The sequence below is a fragment of the Fulmarus glacialis genome, unplaced genomic scaffold (genome assembly GCF_000690835.1).
Source record: "Fulmarus glacialis isolate BGI_N327 unplaced genomic scaffold, ASM69083v1 scaffold11555, whole genome shotgun sequence".
Classification (NCBI taxonomy): domain Eukaryota; kingdom Metazoa; phylum Chordata; class Aves; order Procellariiformes; family Procellariidae; genus Fulmarus; species Fulmarus glacialis.
Genome location: NW_009211277.1, coordinates 25,073 through 39,425, shown reverse-complemented (window position 1 = coordinate 39,425; position 14,353 = coordinate 25,073). Strand labels below are relative to the sequence as shown.

Genomic DNA, 14,353 nt, shown 5'->3' with positions numbered 1-14,353 from the left:
ATGGAACCTAACATTCCCATATAAGTCTCTTCTGTGCCACAGGCCAAGGCAAAAAAATCTCTCCTATTTTTTTAATGTACCATGTGTTGCATGTACTGGGACTGTACAAGTTCTTCCAGCATCTTGGTATCAGTGGTAGTTGCAGGAGTAAATGAAGCATATGCAAACAAAATTTAGACATTAAACTTCAGGTCAGATGGTCTTTTAGCTCCATCTTTAAAATCTCTGAAGAGAATAAAGTATACTGATTGACAGACATCAAAGGAAAAATCTGTTCTGGATCATTAGAAGGATGTATGTGATCAGAGTATGTCAGAGTTTGTGGGTTTTTTTTTCTTTTCTTCAATGTTGGACCTACTTTGCCAAGTAAGATGTTTAACTAGAATGACTTAATGATTTTACTCTTCAAATAAAGTTGTTCAAATTCAGCATGTGTGCTTTCAAGACATACTGTGTAATCTCTCAACAGTCTACTTCCTGCTTATTTATGATGTTCTCATGCATGTTGCGCCCCCAAAATGCTGAAGCCATCTCATTTTAGTTTTTTTTAACATGGAAAAAAAAAAAAAAAAAGTTCAATTTAAAAAGAATATCCAGTGCACTTTTACATACAACCTGTTTAATGTTTCTCCTCTTTAGAGGGTTTGTTTCTTTTTTTTTTTTTCTGTAGTACTCATACAGCTGCCGAGATCATCTGGGTGTCCAAGTCAAGCCGGGGGGAAGGGTAGTAACTGCAAACAAACTAGAAAACTGAACAACTAACTGATCAGATGCTTAACATACTGCTGAAATGAACAAGTTGTGATTTTTCTTTTAAAGGGGGGTTTAACATTAAACCAAGTTTAGGACAACATGCAGTTCACCATCTTTGTTGCTCCATCCTCTAAGAACATAACTCATATCCCAAAGGAAAAAACTGTTTGCCACATCATGTAAGTTTGTTTCTCACATCATGTAAGTCTTCATTTTAATCTTTTCAGATTGTGATGTTGTGTGGTTTTGGTTTACTTTTGCTATGAAGGCAACAAAGAGATTTTGTGTTTAAAATTTGAAGACGTCAGATACAATTTCTTAGAAAATAGGAAGTTTGGAGGGGGTGGCCAGTATTTTTTATTTTTAACATAAAATTGCTTTGAGCTTTTCCCTGGTATGTGTCCTGGTTTCGGCTGGAATAGAGTTAATTTTCTTCATAGTGCTGTGTTTTGGATTTAGTATGAGAAGAATGTTGATAATACACGGATGTTTTCAGTTGTTGCTGAATAGTCTATAGTCAAGGACTTTTTAGCTTCACAAGAAGCTGGGAGGGAGCACAGCCAGGACAGCTAACCCAACTGGCCAACGGGGTATTCCATACCATATGATGTCATGCTCAGCACATAAATAGGAGGCGGGGTCCGGCAAGTAGTGATCGCTGTTTTGGGGATGGGCTGGGGTCGGCCTGTCAGGTGGTGAGCAATTGCACTGTACATCACTCATTTTGTATATTCTACCACTATTATTATTATATTTTCCCTTCCTTTTCTGTTCTATTAAACTGTCTTTATCTCAATCCATGAATTTTCTTTTTTTTTTCCTGATTCTCTCCCCCATCCCTCAGGGGTGGGGGGGGAGGGAGTGAGCAGCTGTGTGGTGTTTGGCTGCCTGCTGGGTTAAACCACAACACATGGCATCTGTAGAAATTATTCTAATATTCAAAAGTGCTTCTATTACCTTCCTCAGAGCTTTGATTTATTCTGGATATTTTTACCATACTGAAATCAGTTTTCCTCCCTCCAATTATGTAATGGAGATCTTCATTTTGCTGATGAATGTGTGATCGGGCAGGTGCTCCAGTCCTTACTTAAGCAGTAATTCCCACAGCACTGACAGACACCTTGACTCTGTGGGGAACTGTAGGATATGGTGCAGGAGAAGTGCGACATGGATAGTCAGCTCTGTAGCAAGCCAGAGTCCTGCTCGCAGGCATGCTGAACCATACGATGGCCCTACCCACGTAGATGCCAATGTGTTTGGCTGGTTTGGATGCTGGGAGAATAGTCCCAAACTGATCAGTCAGATCAATTTTCAGGTTCTTTGTATATATTTTTCCCTTTTCCCACCGCCAGTAGTCTACATTGGTTCAAATAATCATACCCTCAGAAGATGGTAGTGCTTTGGCTTTATGTACATATAGGGCTAAAATGCTGCTTTCATAAGGAAAAATGAGGCCTTCTTTCACTGTTTAGCTATAAAATTCTACACTAAATTTAAACTAAAAGGTGATTAAAACAGCATTGTCACTTTTAAATTATGGAGTTTTAATACTTTGAATGTTCAAAGCCACTGTTTCTTTTAATATAGTTTTCTGATTTTTTTTTCCCCCCACATGCATCCAGATTCCTCAGAAACAAGAGGCAAAACAGGTGTTCATTTTAAAGAAAACCAGGTGAAACAAGCTGACAGATCCTGTTAGGATGGATGCTTAGGTAATCCTTTCCTTGGGTAATCTCCACTCCACCAGAGAGTGGAACTTTGAAACACAAACCTGATAACAGTAGTGTTGACTGCATAATCAACAAAAAGAAATTTAACTTTACTGTCTGTTAGGGAACAATTCTCTTTTAAGCAAATAAATTGAAAACCTCTTTGAAATCACCATATTCTAAAATACAGCTTTTGTTATTATTTCTTAATTTCTGCAATACTGTAATTTACTTGTTTTTATAACATTGCCTTGCTTCCTTTTCAGCTTCATTTCTTCCTAGAGCTGGTTTACTATTTTATCAGTGAATTTTTCTGACACAGACATTACTGATACATTAGAAGCCACATGGTATAATTGTTGCATGTGAAATTTTCACTAAATCTGGTAGTGTACTTCATGTCATATCTTGACCTATTGTGCAAAAGCATACTGGTCTTCACAACTGCTTTTCTAAATCTATTCCCTGCCCTGTGTTTTCAGTATTTTTTATCTAGAGCAAAGGTGATCCTGGATTTCATTTCCTTCCTACACAAATGTGTAAGCTTCAAGTTTAAAAAAAAAAACCCCAAAAAAACTAATGCCTATTCTGAAAAAGGTATCTAGACTCAGTAGTTTAGTTTTGTTTTCTGTGTAAAGAATGAAGGGAGTTTCTTGCATTAGTCTCATCTTAAATTGTTGTAATTCTGGATTTAAATGATTTTACCCAATGAAGAAATTCAACAACATGGATTTAAAGTGTCATTTTAAAGGCAGTCTTTGCAATGGGACGAGTTTACAGCATGATAGATTTTTTTTGATATGTTTTGGAACCCACCTGTGACTGCAGTCTGTGAAGCTTATAAATATGTCAGTAACGTTGGTCATTACTGTTGGTCATTGAATAGTGAATTTGATTTTGTAGGGATAAAGTGATGTTAAGCTTAACTGAGATTTAATAGTAACTGGAAAGCACTAGTTGTATAGCTTGATAAATTTCTTCATTCAAATAGAAATATGACTTTTACAGAAGAGTCAAACAATCATTTGAAGACAAAGGATTCTTTAATATTACGGGGAAATATCTGTATTTGACTAGCTGTGCTAGACAATGAAGTCACACATTAGCAAACAATCTGAAATTATTTTTGAAAATGATGAATCTATAGTTTGACAGTTGCAACTACAGTTGTAGCAGTAGACACAATTACAACCTTTTCTGCATGTTCCCCTCACTCACCACATGGGGTACAACACCTTAAAGAAAATGCAACCTCATTTTATTCACAATGACTGTTACCTGATGGATTCCTAATATAAAAAGCACCCTTTGATTTAATTTTTGTATTTCAGCAATGAAGGAGTACTTAACCCTCACTCTCTAATTTAAAGAGGGAGTAGATTTGTCTAAGATTCCATGTTAAGGCACAATTTATGCACAACATATTGATGCAGTTATACTACATATTGTAAGATATTTAAACTGTGAAATATCGGCAAAAATCCTTAGGACACAGCAAAAGATTTTAAATATAGTAGAGTGGCAGTTGAGCCAATCCTTCAGATTCCAATCATCAGTCATGGGGCTGCACGTTCAGTTCTTACCTTTGCTCTCCAACTCTGTATTAACAACTTTTACATACAAGGTGGTACAATTTATGTGCTAAAAGATAGCTAGTCTTTCATTTGACAGAAGCAACACATCAGATACTGACTGCTGGAAAATTCTTTCAAAAACTATGGATTTTTATTTCTGAAATCCAAGTCTCATTCCCCAAGCTCCACAGGGTTAAACAAAGTAAAACATTTTCAAAACAATACCTGCAAAAAGTAAAACATTCTGTTCCAGCATCCAAGTATGTACAAAAATGTTTTTGTACAGGTTACAAAACAGGTAAGCTTTTTCCTCCCCCTTAATATATTCTTACACCAGAAACCCTGTAACAATACTCTAAAACACTGGCAGAATGAAATTTTAACTTTTTAAAGGGGTGGGGGGGGAGACGGGAATTTTGTATTTCTAATCTCCATCCCACCTTTCCCGCACGGTGGTATTTTCTAGTTAAATGAGCGCATTGCTTACCCATATATTGAGGGTTTTGTTCAATAGGGTCTGCTAAAAGAGACTTTTGTGTTATTTCCAGTTTCGTAACAGTTCCTCTAGAAATAGTTCTGCCAATTTTCAATTGCAACGTCTTTACATTTTATGTAACTATCACGATTTTAAAATCTATTTTAAAGCAGCAGCAAAAAAATGTAACAACAGATAAAGTAGATTTCTGCTTGTGTGCCATCACTTAAGCTAATAATATTATAACCAAGGCATCTTTTCTACAGGTGAGTAATTCTGATTATAAGAATTATTAATAAGAATAATTGCTAATAAGAATAAGATTTGCCTTATGATTAAATTCCACACTTTAAATACACAGCTTTAAAATTTAAATATTCTTAGTCTTCTATTGCCATAATTTTATTTCCATTTAAGTACAGCTTTAGTAAATAAAAATATATGCACAAGTATTTACTTCTGGTCTGTCATACTATATGTATATTTATAACTAATACAAAATGTAAAAAGAAAACAAGTATTTTAAATGTACATAACATATTTAAATAATTTCAATACATTTGCTGTTTGCGCCTTACAAACCCTTTTTTAAAAAAAAAAAAAAAGTTTTATAAATATATTTTAGCTTCCAGTGAAAGTATAAGGGGGACAGTTGCCAAAGATGAACTTATTAGAAAATAGAATTTTATAATCTAGGTATTCAAACCTGTTAAAACAAAACATTAGTAAACATCTTTGTACTGCTATTAAAGCACAATAACTAACGGATGAAAAAAATCATGTAAGCACTTTCTAAATTTTACTTTTGCTATAGAATCCTGTGTGTAAAAATTAGTTAAAATTAAAAAGGGGGACACATGATGTGAAACAGCCACAGGATTCCAGTCATTCTAAAAACAGGTTGCAGTGACTATCAATAAAGTAATTCTCTTATTATGTATTTGAAAGTGTGTTTATGGATTTCACAGTTTGTTATCAATATTTTAATAATGTGCAGATAGTTGCTTACTTCCTTTGCAAGGCATCTGTTTACACAGAGTCGACTGAAATATGTCTGTATTGTCTGACAACAGTATTCTTATTTAAAAAAGGACATGGCTGTCTATGAAGTTAGGACTTTTTTTTTCTTTGGATTCTCAAATAACTTTTTCTTTGGATTATCAACAAACATTTGTATAGAAATCCTCTTCTCGTTCTCATTTTACAATTTTCAAAGTCCAAGTAATTGCCCTTCAGGAGTCAACTGTCATCTTTCTGTCCTTTGACAAGCAAGGTTAAATCAGTATTAACCCCCCGAGTGTTATTTTAAGCACTACGAAGTACAGAGAAAAACACCTCATCAAAATGGGTTAAGTCGTATTCCTGTTCCTAGTGGTGAAAAAGGATTCACTTTGGCCCACATCAAAGCATCATTCAGTGAAATAGCAGATTTTCCATCTTCAAGGAAGAACACTGGACCCTGTAAAGCAAAAATATTTGGAGAGGGAAAGAATAAGAAAGTACATGTGTATTGTGCAAAGGCTACCACAACAGAAAGCACTTTTTTTTTTATCTGGGAAGAACATGAAAACCTGATTTACAGCTATCATCTACGTTTGTGCAAAAATTGTACCCTGCCAGCTTAAAGCTTTGATAATAGTTACACATTATAAATTGAATGAACTTGTTATGTTCCAAAATCTGGAGACCCAGCATTTCATAATCCTTAAATTTTTTGTTTTATTTTTAATAATTGTGGTATTTTATATATGTTCATCAATTATTCCAGAGTTAAATTTAGCCTGAATTAGAAACTGAGGTAATAAGTTTTTTTCCTTCAGAATACTGTACATATTTCATGTGCCTGTCATTATCTGTGCTGATCTGTGTGTCTCCCCATCTACAAAAAACCCAATATAATGCCTCCATGAATTGTTTGAAAACATGGAGTCTACACGCAGTCTACAGAATAATTTCAAATGTTCACTTTGAAAAGGACAAAATACTAATTTATCTGATGGAAGAAAAGCTATTTGCTAATTTCTTCATTTGACAAAATACAGTCTCAAAGCTGCAATTCAGTTTAAGTGCCTTCTTAAAGAGTTATGCTCTCCAAACTTGCTACTTAAAACTTGGAAACCCACACAATCAGGCTACTATACCTTAGTATTAACTAATGAGCTGATCTGCATGCCTAAAGCTACGACTTCTAATGTTCACTAATCCAGAAATAAGGATATCGTAGATGACAAGCTGGTGACACCATATTTGCTATTCTTGTTGAACAGATTATAACAATGGCAGCTTTACATGGCTGTTAGCAAATGTTGAGAGTATAGCCATAGCCAGAGACCATTGGTCTAACGTGGAAGTGTTGGCAGCAAGTTTTTTCAGACTTGATGGTGTGCAGTTGTGAATTTTGTTTACCTCAAAAATCCCGCTAGCATTTTGCAATCTCCAATTTCTGATGCAAAACTATCCCTTTTAATCCCTGATCAACCCCGTTACTCTTTGGGCTGGCATCTTGCACTGGACAGAAGAAACAGACTCAGCCTCATATAAGAGAGTAAATTCACACTGAGGTACTGTCTGGAGACAGGAGCCTGAGAGTAGTGTTTTCAGGCTCTGTCAATTTTCCCTTTATGAAAATAACAACATATACCAAAGAGGTGTTACAAGGACTAGTATGTTTTGATCATAAAGTTCTATGTCAGTGATGAATAAATATATTAGAATATTTAGTCTTCTAATACCTGGCTTTAATTAATCATGAATTACAAGTTTTATAGTATGCATTTCCATAATGATAAATACTACAACAGAGTAATGTTAGTATGTGGTTGAAGATAAATAATTTCCTGGGTTTTATTCAAGCTGTGGTGAGGTAGTAGGCAATAAGTTACCTGCACTTTAGACAGAACATCTGGCAAAGGAAATCTGTCCTTCCCATGGAAATTAAAAAGTTTTGGACTGGGAAACTGGGCAATTATTTGATTGGACAATTCTTCTTTATATAGCCTTTCTTATATAGCAGATGTCAGCAATTGTCCTCTTTAACTTCTGCTACTGTGACAACAGGGAAAACATTTTTCCTCCCAAATGATGGGAGCAACCTTAGATTTATGGCAACCTCACAACTAGTCAATGCTATCACTAAGAACACCTCAGCTCTCTGAAACTGTACCTGTATCCTTAGCCCTGTCAAACAAGAGATGTGAACATCTGAATGACTAGGAAGATTTGATCCTGTGACATAGTCTGGCCCAACCATTCCTTTCAGAGGCTCCTCCTGCATTCGTGATATGAGTATTGAATACACCGTTCTCTGCGATTCAGATGCCGGGGTGCATGGCAATTCATCAGTAGGCCTATGAAAAAAAGACACTTGTTTTTCAACTATAAATCTTAATTTGTGTTAGAAATTAAGAGCCACAAAGTACTCATTTTTTACATTCATATTCAGATTTTACAAAGGAAATAAATACTGTATTTATAACTAAACATTTGAATACTAATAGTCTCATTCATGGTAATTTTATATTTTTCCACCTACTTGTTTAATTGAGTACAAGCTCTCCATGCATCTAGTTCCTCAGAAAGCTGTTCAATTTTCAAAGGTACAGATACTTCCCGTCTTTTTAAAAGCTGACTGAAAAGGAACGCAAGTAATTAAAGTCCAAATTAATTCTAACAAGGAATATTTTCTTAAAAGAAAAACAAGATAGACAGTAGTAATATAAAAATATTTTTGACTGGATATGGACATAACTTTATGGAATTAAATTGATCCTTCATGATAATCACTATATTAAACCTTAGAAATATTAAATTACTAGATACAGAAGAATACCTTTTCATTTTAATTATCGCTATTTACACCTTATTTAATCTTTCTTGTCTTTGGCTCTATTTTTTTTTCTTTGAGGCTGTTTTATATTTTAAGGCTATATGCATTCTTATTTCTTAAATATGACAACTTTACTAAAATTAACAGCCTGTTTTGCCTATATATAGTAGACATAAAAATACAGTTAAAGTAACATGGTTCAAAACATGCTCTGGGACAGCCTTGTTTCACCTGATTACTTGTGGAAAACAGTTTCAAAACCCTTGCAGTGGATACATTTTTTATTTATCAAAATATAATACAAGGGGCAGTTATCACCTGACCTAATTCAGCAAACTTCCATTTGTGTTGGGATGCCTTAAAAATGTCCAGCTTAAGCATTTAAATATCTAGTTTAAGATGGGCTGGAATCTAAAAATCTATGAATTCTGAAAATATTGGCCAATCTGAGGAAAAAAAAAATTTAGAATAGTATTGTTCTGTGGTTTCTTAAATCCCAGGAAAACTTAGAGGTTGACAGCCGAAGTATCGCAAACTGAGTTGGTTTGTTACTAGTCTATTAATTTCCGTATCAGAATAGCCCTTCTGTAAAAGCTTATATTTCATCTTTTTGTTTTCCATACATAAGTCTGGTGGCTCAGAAAAGGAAAAAAAACCAAACCAAAACCAAACAAAACCAAAAACCAGTCCTTTTCCCTATCGTCTCACCAAGTTTCGGAGATGAGAATGGCTAAGAAAAAAGGAGTGCTGTCAAGACATCTAATGGAGAGGAGTCGAAGAAAAGGGGCAGACACACAGATCTAAGACACATTAAATTTATGTTGTTTGATTATCCTTGGTAGGCAATTCTGATAAAATATCAGGAGGTGTAGGAAAGCTCACAATTCTAGTAAGGTATGAAAGGAGCGAACAACATATATGCAACATTTATTCTTGAGGAAGAGATAAATGAGCTGAAATTGTAAGCAAAGCTACAGTGGTCAGTTAGAGCAGCTAGTGTAGCAATCACAGCTAGAACAATGCCAACACAGCTTGCACTATGAAATCAGTGACATCTTGGAGCTGGCCTTGCTACCCAGCAAGTCAGGTAACAAAACCAAAAGGATTTAACAGTCCCAAATTGTGAGGGAGAAATGGAAATTAGTCAGCTGGATAGTAGTATCGTTACCAAACCAGACAGGAAGACTAAACAATCATGGTTATACTCTGAGGAAGGAATACTAGAGTACTGTATGTAAGCCTATTTTATTTACCAGATAAGATAATGATCTTATTGATCTTGATCTTTCTCCTTTCAAGTCCAAGTTGGTCGGTTCAAGTCCAAGTGGGGTCAGGGCAAGTCAAGTGTACCAAGTGAAATCAAGTGGGTCAGGTCAAGTGGATTGGGCCAGGCTGGATTGGGCTGGGCCAAGCTCAGTCTGGTCAAGTCAAGTGGGCTGGGTCAAGTCAATCCAAGTCTGGCCAAGTCAAATGGGTTGGGTCAAGTCAAGCCAAGTCCAGTTACGTCATGTGGGCCAAGTCGGGTCACGTGAAGTGAGTGAGGTGAAGTCAATTGGGTCGGGCTGAGCTGGTTCAAGTCAGTCAAGTCTAGTCAGGTGGGCCCAGCCGGGTCAGGTCAAGTCAGGTGACTGGTTGGGGTTGAGCTGGGCCAAGTGGGCAGGACCAGACCAGGTCAGATCAAGTGGGCCAGGTTGAGTGTATTAATGCCTGGGAATATTAGCTCACTGAGTAACAGAAGGTCAAGCCAGGTTTCTTGGTGGGAATCAAGCTAGTGCCCAGTTATGAACTGTAAATTCAAAGCTTGTCCTTATGGCTACTGAGCAAGTCTTGGCAAATGGTCTACACATAGATACAAAATTAGAACTGTTACTGTCAACATATAATCATGCATGGAGGTAATGCTCATGTACTTCTAAAAATTGTTTTTCTCACAGAACTAAGAGTTTGACTGAAATCCTGGATTCACAACTTCTTGCATCACCTCGGAAACTTCTATGTGTACAATGCATAAAGAAAGTAAAGAAGGTTCTATATGCAGGCATGGATATACCCTTATAACTTTATAACAGAACTGGGAACTCAGATTTTTTTTTTTTTTTTTTTTGGAGGCGGGGGGAAGGGGGGAGTGGGGACAACGTATGGCATAAATCATAACAGGGACTGAGATTTCTCAGTGTTACTGAAAACACAATATTACCTTGTATACTCATAAAGTGCAGGTACAATGCTGTTGTACTGTCTTCTGATAGCAAGTAAAGCACCAACGTAACCACACAAAATCAGCAACTCATTCCGAAATCTATAAATGGACAAGTATTAATCATGAACAATTACAAGCATTTGCAAAAACATTAAAAAACTCACATTCAAATTATAATTTTAAAACCTAATTTATCCATCCATCTTTTGTGGAGAATATATGTTTGCTGATTATGTTTACTTTCTACGTGATGTAATTGTTGAAACAGACTCCATCTGCTCTATATTGATCTCAATTATTAAATTTTAAATAGCATGTACAGCGCATAGTTATTAAGGACAATCATGTAAAGTTACAAAAACAATTTCACTCAGACCTTTTAGTGTGATAAAACTCTAAATGTAAATAAAATTGCCCCACATATTAGTGTGGACTTCAGTTTCGCCAAGTTTCCCCACAGGCCACAGATAAGAGTTAAGGTTTTTGCTCCTTTTAGTTCTTCACACGCACACCTGTGCAGGCACCCAGGCCTAGCTTCAACCACCTGTCATAAAGGTGAATCAAAGCTATCCAACTATTTTAGAATCAATTCTGAGAGTGACAGCTCAAATTTCCTTAACACTTTAACAAAAAAACCCATATTATTTGTGGTACTACTGCTCTTATTCTTCAGGAAACTGAAACCAGAGCTGATCAAAGTGAGATTCTTCAAATAAAACCAACATTGATTCACCCATTGTAAATGCCCCACAGAGAAAGAAGCAGTAAAATATCTTTTTTCTTCTTGCTAAACCTTGAAAATTTAGGAAAATTCCAAATTCTGTTCTCCAGATTGGGAACTAGCCTGCTTGTTGCAATTTTTTTGTACCCCTCTTCTGGTAAACATAAAATGATACTAACAGTGTCAGCTACATTTTTTTAATTCCAAAAGTTTCCTTTAATGAAACTTCCACTTTTGTAAGTAAGGAAAATATACTCACTCACTACATTTATGCAACACTAGTCGTTCAGTGCGTATGTAACTTAGAAGATCAAGATATGGACAGACTGAATCTAAAGTCCAATCTGAGCCACAAAGCTGTTCTGTTGAAAAACAAAACCAAAAATATCTCAAGAGGCAAGCTATACAAATGACTTATGCTTTAAAAGGTTTCTTCATCCGAGTACCTACCTTTCACATACTGAATGCCAATAGGGAGAGCCTTTTCAGGTTCTGTGCTTAACAGATAGTACTTTATAGTTTCGAATATATCCCCATCTGCCTGAATTGTCTCTGCCAATCGCATACATTCTTCTACATCAGGAAGATTACACTGGAAAACAAAGATTTTGCCAAAGAATTATTGTAATGTTCAAACAATTCTCTAAGATGCCAAGAAATACTGAAGTTTGCACATAACACTAAGATTAAACTCTCTCTGAATGAAGAGTCATTGTTTGAAGGACATACCTGCACATAATGCACATCAAGAAAGCCATCTAGACCAGAGAACAACACAGGAGGAGAAGGTTCTGTAACTTTAATTTAAGCAGTATCATTGCTAATGTTTTTGTGAACTTTTTACTACTGCTTAATAGATGTGCAGTCTGAGTCGGACATTAAGAGAGTTAGTGGAGCAGACCTTTCTGCTGCTAAGAGGAAAGGGGAGATTTTAGGAGATTACAGACATAAAATACAAACCAATTCAGGATAGTACAGAAAGCCGATCTGCCAAGACATGATTAGGCTGCAATTCAGCGATGAGGAGGTTATAAATCATACTTATATGATTTATAAGTAATTCTGAAGATCATAAGCTACTTCAGGAAGTAACCTGTGTCATGGAAAGACTACACAAGGAGTAGAATTAAAGAACTAAAGTTCTGCTTGTGCAATACTGAAAATAGAGTCAAATGAAGACTAAAAGAGCAAAAAAGGATATGTAACATATAAGACAGTTAGTGACAAATTCATCCTACAGATTTATTTGGCCTTAAATTTTCTGAAATTAGTAAACAAATCAATACATGACCTCTTACTGGTATTCAGGTAAATTCTTTTTCATTGTACCTTTTCATGCAGGTCATTTATTTCTGCTATGCATCCAGGATAAAAAGCACATAGTTTTACTAACTGCAGTTTATTATCAGGAATCATCATAAGAAGATCAGCTGCTAAATCCCTGTGCAAACAAAAGATGAGATGTAGTTACTCTTGATGGTTTGTAATAGGAGGAAACTCTATTTTGTCTTTTACATTCCTTTTATAAAGAAGAGTTTACTGAAAAGAAAATACTATTTCCAGAGAAAAGCAGAAGCAATCTCAGTCTCTAAGACTATTTTGGTGCAATAAATGAGGCTTAATCTATTCATCTGTTTTGGGAAGTCGTGTTAATTTTCGGTTGCTTTAGTTGGTTGAATTAAACAGCTGTGCAATCCTCAAGCATCAGAACCACCTCAAAGTGAGATGGAAAAATATGTGAGCAGGGATGGGAAGGGAGAATAGGACCTATCCAATGGGAAAGAAGGAAAGATGTTAATGTGGCTCTGTGTCATGAAATCATCCTCAAACTTCCAGGCTTTTAGAGCTCCATGACATCAGCATAAAGCATCTCTCAGTCATCCAGAATGGCTATTGCTTCTGTGACTTTACAAAAGAGAGATTATACAAGGAAAGAATGTGATACCTATTTTCATCCTTCTGAAAGGAAAATTGTGTTTTAGCAAACTGACATTTCTGAAATACTCCTAACTTTTTACCATTTGTTACCCCCTTCTTAACACAACAAGCAGCTGGAGGGAATACATGTATTCAAAATAGAATAATTTTGAAACAATTATCCTATTGAGCTTTTAACAACTGATTATTCTGGTTGTTCTGTGACTATTCATGCAGACATAATTTGTCCTGTGACTTACGAGACTGACTTGCCCCTGTGTAAGGCAAAAACTCCTACTGAGTTCCCCTGGATTTTCAGAATGCAGTCCTTGGCTTAAAAATGTTCGAGTAAGCTACCGTCCAATATTTGCAACTGCTTTCTATCCCACTTTCAAGTATTGATCACAATTAAAAAATTAGAACACTTAGTTTAAGCTTATTTTTAGCATTAGTAAAGTTACGCGCTTTTCAAATCTCTCTTTCTATAAAAAGCAAAATACCTGTATCCAAGTGATGGAAAGCTAAAAGGAAGACATTGAAACAGTAATGAACAAAACTTTGTTTTGTATTCTTATTTTACAGAGGAAAAATCTAATAGAAAATAATTAAACTACAACAGCAAATCTAAGGATCAGGTTAACCGACTTTGTTTAACACAAAAAAGTATCTTTCCAATGCCTTTTGACAACCTAAAGCAGCTAATGCCAAACGGTCTTTGGAAAACCTGTATACTATTACCACGCAATAGCCACTTTTCCAAGATACAGAAAGGCTCTTTTAGAATATAGTATATTTCACAAGTTCTTAAACTATTTTCAAGGTCAGTTACTCACATGTACTCATCTTCATAGGCAATTTAAAGATTTTTTCTTTTTAAATGCTTAGAAATTGCTCAGCCAAAAAACTGAAATGAAATGTTTATTTAAGAAAATCCAAAGAAGCCCTCATATAATGGCCTACAAATCATGTTACCTGGAATGTTTTTTTAAGAATCATGCTGAAAACACTGTCAGTATAAAGACCAAAATCAGGTGGCTGAGTGCATATGCAGAATTCAGTATCTCAAGTAAAATACCACTAGCCTTCTGAATAGCAGAAGGTTGCTTTTAACAGTATTTAGGTGCTAAACACAAATAAAATGGAAATGGTGTTCACACATTTTCCCAAGGCTGTAGGGA

At 35.5% G+C, this 14,353-nt stretch overlaps 1 protein-coding gene across 1 annotated transcript in view; it reads right to left on the bottom strand.

Annotated features, from left to right (window-relative positions):
* Positions 1-5,850: 5,850 nt before the first annotated feature.
* The window catches only part of WDR17 (WD repeat domain 17), a gene marked incomplete at its 5' end in the record, with an annotated part of 31,228 nt that continues 22,725 nt past the window's right edge, over positions 5,851-14,353 (bottom strand). The window contains 8 exons of the mRNA XM_009577488.1: positions 5,851-5,970; positions 7,675-7,858; positions 8,044-8,139; positions 10,535-10,636; positions 11,518-11,620; positions 11,709-11,850; positions 12,588-12,699; positions 13,676-13,696. Coding sequence (XP_009575783.1) covers positions 5,851-5,970; positions 7,675-7,858; positions 8,044-8,139; positions 10,535-10,636; positions 11,518-11,620; positions 11,709-11,850; positions 12,588-12,699; positions 13,676-13,696 — 880 coding nt within the window. The remainder of the gene's footprint in view (positions 5,971-7,674; positions 7,859-8,043; positions 8,140-10,534; positions 10,637-11,517; positions 11,621-11,708; positions 11,851-12,587; positions 12,700-13,675; positions 13,697-14,353) is intronic.